The sequence below is a fragment of the Macaca nemestrina genome, chromosome 20 (assembly GCF_043159975.1).
Source record: "Macaca nemestrina isolate mMacNem1 chromosome 20, mMacNem.hap1, whole genome shotgun sequence".
Taxonomy (NCBI): domain Eukaryota; kingdom Metazoa; phylum Chordata; class Mammalia; order Primates; family Cercopithecidae; genus Macaca; species Macaca nemestrina.
The window spans coordinates 872,419-885,436 of NC_092144.1; the positions used below are offsets into that span (position 1 = coordinate 872,419).

The 13,018-nt window shown below is 58.7% G+C and overlaps 2 protein-coding genes across 7 annotated transcripts in view; one reads left to right on the forward strand and one right to left on the reverse strand.

Moving 5' to 3' along the window:
- LOC105486515 (paralemmin) overlaps positions 1–13,018 on the forward strand; it is a 39,849-nt gene that overhangs the window by 3,752 nt on the left and 23,079 nt on the right. Inside the window, exon 1 of one of the 5 annotated variants that reach the window (XM_011749425.3) lies at positions 5,228–5,345. The exons of 2 other annotated variants lie outside the window; for them this stretch is intronic. In XM_011749425.3, the coding sequence (XP_011747727.1) occupies positions 5,344–5,345 (2 nt within the window). In that variant the 5' untranslated portion in view covers positions 5,228–5,343. Of the gene's footprint in view, positions 1–5,227; positions 5,346–7,149; positions 7,307–10,270; positions 10,519–13,018 lie in introns of those variants that run through there. 2 more of the 5 variants (XM_011749435.3, XM_024794236.2) reach the window with 2 other exon arrangements.
- Positions 4,613–8,145, reverse strand: LOC139360281 (protein SPT2 homolog). Of its 2 annotated transcripts, none has more exons than XR_011617579.1 (2): positions 6,221–6,698; positions 4,613–5,233 (listed from the first exon to the last, which is right to left on the reverse strand). XR_011617579.1 is itself a non-coding variant. In XM_071086910.1 (2 exons), exons 1-2 carry the CDS (start codon positions 8,039–8,041, stop codon positions 4,930–4,932), a joined length of 1,017 nt encoding a protein of 338 aa, XP_070943011.1. In that variant the 5' UTR covers positions 8,042–8,145; the 3' UTR covers positions 4,613–4,929. The 2 variants fall into 2 exon arrangements, 1 of the variants encoding a protein (XP_070943011.1); XM_071086910.1 differs by lacking the exon at positions 6,221–6,698 and adding an exon at positions 7,329–8,145.

Consider the following 13,018-nt stretch of genomic DNA (forward strand, 5'->3'; position numbering starts at 1 on the left):
AGCTCCGCCTCCCGGGTTCACGCCATTCTCCTGCCTCAGCCTCCCGCGTAGCTGGGACTACAGGCACCGCCACCTCGCCCGGCTAGTTTTTTTGTATTTTTTAGTAGAGACGGGGTTTCACCGTGTTCGCCAGGATGGTCTCGATCTCCTGACCTTGTGATCCACCTGTCTCGGCCTCCCAAAGTGCTGGGATTACAGGCTTGAGCCACCGCGCCCGGCCTGTATTTTTGGTAGAGACGGGGTTTCACCGTGTTAGCCAGGATGGTCTCGATCTCCTGACCATGTGATCCGCCCACCTTGGCCTCCCAAAATGCTGGGATTACAGGCGTGAGCCACGACGCCTTTTTTTTTTTTTTTTTTTTTTTGAGACAGAGTCTCTTTCTGTCGACCAGGCTGAAGTGCAGTGGTGCGATCTCAGCTCACTGCAACCTCCACTTCCTGGGTTCGAGCGATTCTTCTGACTCAGCCTCCTGAGTAGCTGGGACTACAGGCTCCCGCTAACACGCCCAGCTAACCTCTGTATTTTTAGTAGAGATGAGGTTTTGCCATGTTGGGCAGGTGGGTCTCAAACTCCTGACCTCAGGTGATCTGCCCACCTGGGCCTCCCAAAATGCTGGGATTACAAGTGTGAGGCACCGTGCACAGCCACTCCCTTGATCCTTACGGAAGCCCTGTGCGAGAGGGAAACTGAGGTACCGGGCGGTCCAGTGGCACGTGTAAGGACACACAGCTGCAGAGGCGTGGATGGGAGTTCGCTGCTGGGTGGTCCGAGCGTGCTCCCTCTAAGCCGCTGAGGTCGGGGATGAGGGAGGGTTTTGGGTACCTGTGTCTGGGGGTTGTGGTCCTGTGGGGCGTGGTTCTGGATATCAGACATCCTGGTGTCAGCTTTCGTTCGTGGTGTGTTTACTGAGAAACACAGACATTGGCCTTGTCAGTGGTCTTGGCTCCTGGGGCATCTGCCCTGCTTCTGTGCCCACCCACACCGTTCTGTGATTTGGGAGAGGAGTGTGGATAGGGGGTGTCCCGACTCCCCGTCGCGCCCTGGCATGTCTCTCTCCTCTGGGCCTCACTATTCTCATCTGGCGAATGGGGACGTGACTGCCATTCTTGGGGGAGGCAGGGTTAGAGGAGGGGCAGGTGCTTATGGGCCTGGACCCTCTGAGCACCACGTAGTGGGGGCGTCTCTGCCTCTACCCCATTAGCCAGGTTCGGCCTCAAGGGCCTCGGATTTTGAAGCTTGAAAATGGGCTTATGTTCTTTTTGTTTGTTTGTTTGAGACGGAGTCTCAGTGTCACCCAGGCTGGAGCACAGTGGTGCTATCTTGGCTCATTACAACCTCTGCCTCCTGGGTTCACACGATTCTCATGCCTCAGCCTCTCAAGTGGCTGGGACTCCAGGCATGCGCCACCACGCCTGGCTAATTTTTTGTATGTTTCTTAGTAGAGACGGGATTTCGCCATGTTGGCCGGGCTGGCCTCGAACTCCTGGCCTCAAGTGATCTGTCTGCCTCGGCCTCACAAAGTGCTGGGATTACAGGCACGAGCCACCGTGCCCAGCCTATGTTCGTTCGTTCGTTCGTTCCTTCCTTCTTTCCTTCCTTTTCTTTCCTTCTTTCTTTCTTTTCTTTCTTTCATTCTTTCTTTCTTTGTCTCTCTCTCTCTCTTTCTTTCTTTCATTTTTGAGACAGCGTCTCACTCTGTCGCCTAGGCTGGAGTGCAGTGGCGCGATCTCAGCTCACTGCAATGTCTGCCTCCCTGGTTCAAGCGATTCTCCTGCCTCAGCCTCCTGAGTAGCTGAGACTACAGGCGTGCACCACGATGCCCAGCTAACTTTTGTATTTTTAGTAGAGATGGGGTTTCACTGTGTTAGCCAGGATGGTCTCAATCTCCTCACCTCATGATATGCCCTCCTCAGCCTCCCAAAGTGCTGGGATTAAATGTGTGAGCCACCGCACCCGGCCGCCTTCTTTTTTTTTTTTTTTTTTTTTTTGATATGGAGTCTCGCTCTGTCGCCCAGGCTGGAGTACAGTGGCGTGATCTCGGCTCACTGCAAGCTCCGCCTCCTGAGTTCACGCCATTCTCCTGCCTCAGCCTCCCGAGTAGCTGGGAATACAGGCGCCCGCCACCTCGCCCGGCTAATTTTTTTTGTGTGTTTTTAGTAGAGATAGGATTTCACCGTGTTAGCCAGGATAGTCTTGATCTTCTGACCTTGTGATCGGCCAGCCTCAGCCTCCCAAACTGCTGGGATTACAGGCGTGAGCCACTGCGCCTGGCCTTCTTTTTATTAGACTGAGTCTCCCTGTGTCCCCCAGGCTGGAGTGCAGAGGTGTGATCATAGCTCACTGCAGCCTCAACATCCCGGGCTCACGTGATCCTGCACCCAGCATCTTGAGTAGCTGGGACTACAGGTGCCACCACCACACCCAGCTAATTATTTTGTTTTGTTTTTGTAGAGACAGGGTCTCCCTGTGTTGCCCAGGCTGGTCTCAAACTCCTGGGCTTAAGCAATTCTCCCACCTCAGCTTCCCAGAGTGCTGGGATTACACACGTGTGAGCCACTGCACCCAACCTGATGTTCTTTAAAAGCTTCATCTCGGCTGGGCGCGGTGGCTCATGCCTGTAATGCCAGCTCTTTGGGAGGCTGAGGTGGGAGGATTACAAGGTCAGGAGATCGAGACCATCTTGGCTAACATGGTGAAACCCCGTCTCTACTAAAAATACAAAAAATTAGCCGGGTGTGGTGGCAGGCGCCTGTAGTCCCAGCTACTCGGGAGGCCGAGGCAGGAGAATTGCTTCAACCCAGGAGGCAGAGATTTTGGTGAGCCAAGATTGCACCATTGCACTCCAGCCTGGGCGACAGAGCGAGACTGTCTCAAAAAAAAAAAAAAAAAAAAAAAAAATTGTATCACTTTTTTCTGAGTGTGGGCCCCTGTTTCTTCTCATCCTTTCTTGATCTAGGAAACCCGTCATTTGTTTATCGAACAAATGCTCCCTCCTCACCATCCTCATGCTGTGCAGGATCAGAAGGGTCTGGAAGGCCATAGAGGGTCTTCCCTGACGTGTGAGAAGGGCTTCCTGATCCAGTCCGTGAACCTTTTCTGAGAAGGATGTTTCAGGGTTCATCCAGGCCGGCAGAAGGGTGCACCTTGTGGAGGGACTAGAGGTGGGAAAGTGTTGGAAGAAGAGAATATTCTTCGGTGTTTGTTCCTGCTGGGCCTTGAGTGCCAGGATGGGGAGTCATGGATAGTGTGTGGGCAGGGGAGGAGCAATGGCTGACCGGTGTTTGTTCCTGCTGGGCCTTGAGTGCCAGGACGGGGAGTCATGGATAGTGTGTGGGCAGGGGAGGAGCAATGGCTGACCTGGTCATCAAAAAAAGATTCTGGCAGCTGAGGGGTAAGACCAGGGAGGAGCAAGTCATGGCCAAGCCTTGATTTTGGCCACCGGGGCTGCATGGAGAGAAATGGCAGAGGCAGAGGGGGCAGGACCCCATGTCTAGGAGGGCGAACACAGGATTTCAGAACTGTGTGTGGTCAGCGATGCCCACAGGGACAGGGCACCCTGGCCAGGGAGAGGTGGCCTGGACCCTGGATACATGAGGGGATGGAGGCGGCCCTCTGGGAGGATGGCTGAGTGGACGTCTTGGTGTCTGAGGAGTGTAAAATCAGGCCAGAGTGGCCGTCTCCTGCCCCAGGGTTTTAAACAGGAATTCAGGGACAGTCAGAGCCGGTCACCGGGACAGAGCCTGGACTGGGTGGGGAGAGGAAAGGGGAGCCAGCCAGAGGAGCAGGCCTTGGGATGGGCAAGACTTAAATTAGGGCCAATTGCGGTGGCTCACACCTGTAATCCCAGGACTTTGGGAGGCCGAGGCAGGTGGATCACTTGAGGTCAGGGGTTGGAGACCAGCCTGGCCAACATGGTGAAACCCTGTCTCTACTAAAAATAACAAAAATTAGCCGGGCGTGGTAGTGGGCGCCTGTAGTCTCAGCTACTTGGGAGGCTGAGGCAGGGGAATCGCTTGAACCCAGGAGGCAGAGGTTGCAGTGAGCCAAGATTGTGCCATTACACTGCAGCCTGGGTGACAGAGCAAGACTCTCTCTCTCAAAAAAAAAAAAAAAAAAAGACTTAGATTAGGACCAAAGTGAGGCCTGCTGAGTGGGAGGCACTGCATGGTCAACACTGGTGGTGGGACGGGGCCAGGCCTGGGAGCCCCGCCTGGGTGGGCAGAGGCTGTGGGCAATGGAGGCAGTGATGCGGGACCCTGAAGGCCAGGGTGGGACAGAGGCCTGGGGTGCTTCAGTAACTCCATCAGGGAGCAAGAAGCTGATGTCCTCAACAGTTTGTATTCAAATGCTTCCAACCATGGAAAGTCTCAGGGCAGGACCAGCAGGGGCTTCAACGCCCCATGGGGGTTGGGAAGGACCCCAGTCCCTGCCTTGCCCTGGCCCTTGTTGAGAAGGCTGGCGTTCCCATTACACACGCACACAGATATGTATACACATGTCTCTATGTATATAATTCTTAACAGCTTTATTAAAATATAATTTACATGCCACACAGTCTGGCTGTTTAGTGTACAGCTCAGTCGTTTTTAGTACGCTGCAGGGTTGTGTATCTTTCTTTTTTTTTTTTTTTTTTGAGATGGAGTCTCTCTCTGTCACCCAGGCTGGAGTGCAGTGGTGTCATCCTGGCTCACTGCAACCTCCACCTCCCGGGTTCAAGCCATTCTCCTGCCTCAGCCTCCTGAGTAGCTGAGATTACAGGTGCACGTGCCACCATGCTCAGCTAATTTCTGTATTTTTAGTAGAGACGGGGTTTCACCATATTGGCCAGGATAGTCTCGATCTCTTGACCTTGTGATCCACCTGCCTTGGCCTCCCAAAGTGCTGGGATTCCAGTGTGAGCCACCACGCCCAGCAGGGTTGTGTATCTTTCACCGCAATTTTAGAACGCTTTCATCACCCCCAAAACAAGCCCTGTCCCCATTACGTGTCCCCTCCCATTCCCTTCCCCGGCCCCCAGGGAGCCAATCCCCTTCCTGTCTCTGGATCAGCAGGTCCTGGACATTCCACAGACATGGGATCACACACTGCATGGCCTTGTGTGTCTGGCGTCTCTCACTGAGGGTGACGTCCTCAAGGTGCATCTGTGCTGTGGCCTGGGTCAGAGCCTCGCTCCTGTTCACGGCTGAGTTGTGTTCAAGTGTGTGGACAGCCACGTTGCGTTTACCAGAGCATCTGTGGAGGGACACCCGGGTTGGTTTATCTGTGAATCTGTGGTTCCCCCCCGAGGTGGTTGGAACTTCTGCTCCGTTCACACTGAGGAGTCCGGGTCCTGCTTTACAGAAATGTAAGTCGTGACAGTCAGTTTCTTTAAAAAGAAGAGGAAGTGATCAGATGACAGGTGGCCCTGGGAGTGGCGGGAGTGTGAGAAGAGGGGGCTGGGGGCTTCCTTTGAAGATGGAAAGACCCTCATTGACTCCCTGGGGCAGCGAGCATTTATTGAGCACCTACTGTATGCCTGGTCCCAGGGATGTGGCAGGGACAAAAATGGCACAGTTGCTGTCCTGGTGGGAAGACAAGATCACACCTGTAATCCCAGCTCTTTGGGAGGCTGAGGCGGGTGAATCACCTGAGGTCAGGAGTTCAAGACCAGCCTGGCCAACATGGTGAAACCCTGTCTCTACTAAAAATACAAAAATTAGCTGGGCGTGGTGGTGGGCTCCTGTAATCCCAGCTACTCAAGAGGCTGAGGCAGGAGAATCACTTGAACCCAGGAGGCGGAGGTTGCAGTGAGCCGAGATCGTGCCACCGCACTTCAGCCTGGGCGACAGAGAGAGGTCCATCTTAAAAAAAAGAAAAAGATAAGAAAAGTGGTCCTGGTGGAGATGGCTGCAGGGGGTGATCGGGGCTGAAAATTAGGCCGGAAGAGGCCTAAATGAGGAGGTGACGTCTGCAGAAAGGCCTTGGGCGTGAGGCCTGTGGAGGTCTGGGTGACTGTGCACCAGGCCGGGGTGCAGCCAGCGCAGGGGCCCTGTGGTGGGAGCTCTGTGGGGTGTCTCAGCAGTGTGGCTGCAGTGCTGTCGGGTGGGGAAGGACCATGGGGCCCCTGCAGCAGGGTTTGCCCTGAGACCCTGCAGAAAGCCAGGGAAGGCCCAGTTCACGCCTCACTGCCCCATCTTCCTGTGAGGGCCCGGGCAGGGTCCAGCTTTTCTCCCTTCCTACCCCAGGTTAATAGGCAACAGGTCTGCTTCTGTACGTCTGTGGCCTGCTTTGACCTCCGTCTTCTCTCCCCACCGGGTGATGCTTCTCTGCCTTAACCCATTTAGGGTTCTTGGTGTCCCAGAGACAGGGGTGGTCTCCGTGCTGTGTCCTGGGAGGGCTGGGAGGAGGTTCCTTCGTGGAAGGCTGCCTGGAGGAGGTGGCTGTGCTGGATCTGATCTTGGCAGTGGAGAAGGGAAAGGGGAAGCTGGGAGCTATTGAAGGGTGAGGGGCTGACACTAGGGCTTGGAGCAGGGCAGGGTGGTGGAGGAAGCAGGGCCGGGGGCGCCAGTACTCAGGGCAGACACAGGCTCTGAGGACCGAGTATCACCTGAACTGGGAAGCAGCTGAGGTCCAGACTCCCCGAACTCCATCCCCTGCCCAGTGGGGGAAGGGGCCGCCCTGCTCCCCCCTCACCCCACACCTCGCAGCCCCGCGTGACTCCCCCACCCCCCACCATGGCCAAGGTCACCGTCAGCTCTTTCCTTTCAATTAGCAGCAGGAATGTTCCCGGCGCTGGGCTCGGCGCCTGCCTGGGCAGGGACCCCCTCGTTCTGGCTGGAGCTGCCGGGGCTGGGTTCTGGAAGGACAAGTGCGACGCCCCCATCCCACACACGCCCCTCCCGCCCCGGACGGGGCCCGCCCTGCTCGCTGGGTGACCTTGGCCATTGCGTAACCTCTCTGGACCCCTCCAGCACCAACGCCCCGCACCGCGGAGGCCTCTGCGGGGCTCTCTCGTGCGGTTTGGGCCTCAGTAGCTCATCTCCTGGAGCCGGATTATCTCACGCGCTCCAGACGACGCCCTCGCCGGGCCCCGAGCCGCCCACACCGCCACGCGCCGTAAAAAGCATCGCGGGGACGGGAGGCCTGTGCGCGCCGGGGTGGGCGTCGGGCGGGGGGTGTGGCGCTCCAGGGGCTCTGCGCGGCTGCCGGGAGCCAGGGAGGCTCCGAGACCCAGCACCTGCCCCGGGACCCCCAGCAGCACCAGGACCGCCGCCGCCCCGAGCCTTTCCACGCCTTTGCCCCGGACTCAGCTCCTCCGCCCAGCATGTAAGACCTTTTGTGATCTGACCTCTGCTTCCCTCCGGGAGCCCAGGGGAGCCCGGGAAGCCCCTGCTCCGGGGTCCTGGTCCCGGCCTCGCTGATCAAACGGGAACGAGACTCCCCCGCGCCTGGCGGGCCCCGCCCGCAGGAGGATGAACGCCTGGCGAAGGCCATCTGCACAGCGCCCTGCTCGGCCTCAGTTTCCCCGTCGGTGAAATGGGGCGGACCCGGCCGCAGGAGGGAGTGAGTGCTGGGGGAGGCGTTCTCGGTTTGTGGCCGTTTCCTCAGTTTCCCCATCTGTGAACTGGGCCGCAGGAGGGAGTGAGCGCCGGGGGAGGCGTTCTCGGTTTGTGGCCGTTTTGATCCGTGAGTCGTGGCCCTATTTCGCGTGATTTTTCGGATCTGTGACGTGGAGCGTTCTGCCGACCTGACCTTGGCTACCCGGCGTCGGGGGCGGGTCCACACCCCTCCCGGATGGAAGCCCCTTCCTGGGCGGGCGCCCCCCGGACGCCCAGACGGGACCCCTCTCCCCGCCCCCAGCCGCAGCGCGGGGGAGAAATGCCCGACCCCTCCCGCCCCTCTAGGCCGCCCCAGGCCCGAAGCCTCGGCCCCCCCAACCCCCCCAAGGGGCGGGGGCGGGAGATGCTGCGCCGGCCCCACCCCCGCGCGCCGGGCCTCGGCGTTGCCATGGGGACCGCGCGGTTGCCACGGCGACCGCCTCCCGCGGGCCCCGCCATCCATCACCCGGGGCGGCGGCGCCCGGGCCTGGGGAGGGGCGAGGGGGGCGCATCCTGCGTGTTCTGGGAAGGGGCGAGGGGGGCGCCCGGGCCTGGGGAGGGGCGAGGGGGACGCATCCTGCGTGTTCTGGGAAGGGGCGAGGGGGGCGCCCGGGCCCGGGGAGGGGGGAGGAACGAGGGAGGTGTCCGGGCCTGGGGAGGAGCCAGGGGAGCGCCTGGGCCTGGGGAAGGGCGAGGGGGGCGCATCCTGTGCCTCCTGGGGAGGGGCCTGCGCCCTGAGGCTGCTTCCCGCGCGTCCCCTGCCCGCCCGCCTGACATTCCCCGCCCTGGCCGGCCCGGCAGGGACAAGCTGCCCGAGGACAGACACTACCGCCTTGTCTCCAGCCTGGGAGGCGGCCACACAGCCACACTCTGTCCCCGGGTCTGGTCCGAGCGGCCACCTGCTTGCCGGATGGGGACGGATGGGGACAGGCCCTGGGCAGGCGGCGTCCAGCCTGATCCTGGGACCCAGGGGTCCCGCCGTTTTGCAGCCCTCCTGCCCCAGCTCTGCTCCCTCCGGGTTGGCCCCGAGCCCGCTTACAGCTGGAAACCAGGACTGTGGGGTGGCCCGGGGTTGGTCGGTTGTTCCAGTCTGTGCCCGTGCCCTCCCTGGACGTGGCTTACAGCCACGGGAAGAGGGTGCCGGGCAGGGGGAACCGTGTGTGAGAGGCCCTGGGGTAGAGGGGCTTGTGCACAGCCGGGGGGACCCTGCAGGAATAGACCGACCAAGGGGGAAGTGAAGGGGCCGACCTGGGGGTTCCTTCAAGGGCTGGTGGGAGCCAAGGAGCTTCTAGAGCAGGAGAGGGACAGGGTCTGACTGATTATCATTATTATTTTAAGATAGGGTTTCACTCTGATGAACAGGCTGGAGTGCACTGGCGTGATCTTGGTTGACTGCAACGTCTGCCTCCTGGGTTCAAGGAATTCTCCTGCCTCAGCCTCCCGAGTAGCTGAGATTACGAGCACGCGCCCCCACCCCCAGCTAATTTTTGTATTTTTAGTAGAGACAGAGTTTTGCCATGTTGGCCAGGCTGGTCTCGAACTCCTGACCTCAAGTGACCCACCCACCTTGGCCTCCCGAAGTGCTAGGATTACAGGCATGAGCCACCGTACCTGGCCTTTTCAAAAATTTTTAAAAATTTTTTTGTTTTGTTTTTTGAGACGGAGTTTCTCTTGTGTTGCCCAGGCTGGAGTGCAATGGAGTGATCTCGGCTCACCGCAACCTCCGCCTCCCGGGTTCAAGCGATTCTCCTGCCTTGGCCTCCTGAGTAGCTGGGATTACAGGTGCCTGTCACCATGCCCAGCTAATTTTGTATTTTTAGTAGAGACGGGGTTTCTCCGTGTTGGTCACGCTGGTCTCGAACTCCCAACTTCAGGTGATCCACCCACCTTGACCTCCCCAAGTGCTCGATTCCAGGTGTAAGCCACCATGCCTGGCCCATTTTAAAAAATATTTATTTATTTATTTTTATTTTATTTTATTTATTTTTTGAGACGGAGTCTCGCTCTGTCGCCCGGGCTGGAGTGCAGTGGCACGATCCTGGCTCATTTCAAGCTCCGCCTCCCGGGTTCACGCCATTCTCCTGCCTCAGCCTCCTGAGTAGATGGGACTACAGGCGCCTGCCACCATGCCCAGCTAATTTTTTGTATTTTTAGTAGAGACGGGGTTTCACCATGTTGGCCAGGATGGTCTCGATCTCCTGACCTCGTGATCCACCTGCCTCAGCCTCCCAAAGTGCTGGGATTACAGGCGTGAGCCACCGCGCCCAGCCTTAAATTTTTATTTTTGAGACAAGGTCTTGCTCTATCACCCAGGCCAGAGACAGTGGCACAATCACGGCTTGACCCAGCTTCAATCTCCTGGGCTCAAGTGACCCTCCTACCTCAGCCTCCCAAGTAGCTGGGACCACAGGGACACACCTGGCATGCATTTATTTATTTATGTGGAGACAGGATCTTGCTACGTTGTCCAGGCTGGTCTCGAACTCCTGGGCTCAAGCAGTCCACTGGCCTTGGCCTCCCAAAGTGCTGGGATTACAGGCTTGAACCACCACACCTGGTCTAGGGTCTGATTCTCTTTTTGAGAAGCTGCCTCTGGCTGGCAGGTGGAGAGGGAGCTGTGAGGCGGCAGGGGGTTGTCAGGGAACACTGGATGCCTGGGCTAGGGTGGGGAATGTGGGGTGGGCAGGAAGCGAGGGCCCGGGCCTCAGGGGAACGCACAGTGGAGGGTTCACTGCCTGCTTCACCCGTTCATGTGGGACTGACCCAGAACTCCAGCTGATCTGGCCATTCAGGAAGGACCCCAAGCCAGAAAGCTGGATCAAGCCTTTCCTGAACCCCACCCAGTGGACGCAGCTGAACCCAGCCTCCCTGAGGAGGGAGAAGGGGAAGCCAGAGAGGGCGCAGCTCATGCTCCTGGGCCCCTGGGAGGCACTGGGAAGGGTAGGTGTCACCTGCCAGGAAGGGAGGAGCCGGTGGGGTCGCCTCTGGGGCATGGGAGCCGGACAACTTCACAGGCCTCAGCAGGGCCAGGAAACCGAACCCGAGTGGGGTGGGCAGGCGGGGCGCCTCGGGCTCCAGGGAGGTCTTGACCTGGAGCAGCCTCCCGGGCCGGGGCTGGGTGGTGAGCTAGTGCTCTGTGCAGTTTCATTTTCTCTGCTGAACAGGGGGAGGGGACGGCAGCACAAGGGGGACGCCATAGGAGGCCTTGGAGCTGCAGGTATCTGTGCCTCCGTGTTTGTGCGGATGGGGAAACTGATGCCCAGAGAGGCATGGGGGCTCTTCGGAGGCAGGGCTGGCTCTGGGCCCTGACACCAGGCTGAGAGGGCTGTGGGTGGCGGCGGGCACAAAGGGCGGGCTGTAATTTCAGTCTCTGGGAAGATAAGACGGGGGACTGGGGGAACCTGTCTCCCACCCCCCCATCCCTGGTTCCCTCCAGTCCCTGCCCGTCAGCCCGGGCCTCCCGCTGTGGATGCTGCCCAGAGCCCTGGCATTGCTCGGGACATGGGGCTGATTCTCCAGAAATCCCCTACTTGGGTCTGGGACACCCACCGCCAACCCCTGCCGTCCTCTCCCTGCCCCACTGCACCAGCTCTGGAAGCCTGAGGGTCGCTGGCAGTCAAGGCTGAGCTCAGCCCCAGTCTAGGGCTTCGGTGCTGCTTGCGTTTTTGTTGTCGTCGTCGTTTTGCTTTCGGTGGAGTCTCGTTTTGTTGCCCTGGCTGGAGTACAGTGGCGTGATCTCTGCTCACTGCAGCTGCCTCCTGGGTTCAATCAATTCTCCTGCCTTAGCTCAAGTAGCTGTTTTTTTGTTTTTTGAGACGGAGTCTCGCTCTGTCGCCCAGGCTGGAGTGCTGTGGCTGGATCTCGGCTCACTGCAAGCTCCGCCTCCCGGGTTCCCGCCATTCTCCTGCCTCAGCCTCCCGAGTAGCTGGGACTACAGGCGCCCGCCACCTCGCCCGGCTAATTTTTTGTATTTTTAGTAGAGACGGGGTTTCACCGTGTTAGCCAGGATGGTCTCGATCTCCTGACCTCGTGATCCGCCTGCCTCGGCCTCCCAAAGTGCTGGGATTACAGGCGTGAGCCACCGCGCCCGGCCGAGTAGCTCGTTTTACAGGTGCCTGCCATCACGCTTGGCTAATTTTTATATTTTTGGTAGAGGCAGGGTTTCACCATGCTGGCCAGGCTGGTCTTGAACTTCTGACCTCAGGTGATCCACCTGCCTCGGCCTCCTGAAGTGCTGGGATTACAGGCGTGAGCCACCGCGCCCGGCCTGCTCTTTGCATTTTACTAAGCACCTACTACTTTCCGAGGAGCTTTCGAGGGAAGCTTTCCAAAACTACTTTTGGAGCTTTCCGAGGGCCCACAGAGCAGGGACGGGAGGGGTTGGGTGGCAAAGCTCCTCTTCTGGCAGGTGGGAGGGGAAGCGAGAAAGCAGGGGGGCAGGGTACCCTGAACTCGGGGTGTGGACCGCGGGCCGGCAGAGGGGTGAGGGGGGTTGTGCTTCAGGTTTTGGAGCTGCAGGGTGAGGTTCTGTGGGGAGGTCAGAGAACCACGGAATTCCTCGGTTCCTTCCGGGGCGAGTGAGCGTGTGGTGGGTGCCTGGTGGGGGTGGCCAGGGCTTCGGTTCCTGGATCTCCTTCCCACCCCGCAGAGGGCCCTGTATCTTTGAGGCGGGAAGCCCTGTCCCTTCAGGCGTATCCGGCAGCACTGGTATTCATTCATTCATTTCGTTCGTTCGTTTGAGGCGGAGTCTCGCTCTGTCGCCCAGGCTGGAGTGCAGTGGCGCTATCTCGGCTCACTTCAACCTCCACTCCCCGGGTTCAAGCGATTCTCCTGTCTCGGCCTCCGAATACCTGGGACTACAGGCGCCCGCCACCACGCCTGGCTAATTTTTGTATTTTTAGTAGACACGGGATTTCACCATGTTGGCCTGGCTGGTCTAGAACTCCTGACCTCAGGTGATCCGCCCGCCTCGGCCTCCCGAAGTGTTGGGATTACAAGTGTTAGCCACCGTGCCCAGCAATTCATTCATTCATTTTTTGAGACAGAGTCTCGTGCTGCCGCCCAGGCTGGAGTACAGTGGTGGGGTCACAGCTCACTGCCCCCTGGACCTCCCAGGCTCAAGCGATCCTCCCGCCTTAGCCTCCCAAGTAGCTGGGACTACAGGCGCACACCGCCACACCTGGATAATTTACTTTTTTTATTTTTGGTAGAGATGGGGTCTTACCAGATTGCCTAGGCTGGTCGCAAACTCCTGGGCTGCAGAAATCCTCCCACCTTGGCCTCCCAAAGTGCTAAAATTACAGGCGTGAGCAGCCGTGGTTCTGGTTTTGTTTTGATTTGTGACAGGGTCTAACTCTGTTACCCAGGCTGGAGTGCAGTGGCGTGATCTCGGCTCACTGCAGCCTCAACCTCCCAGGTTCAAGCAATTCTCCCACCTCAG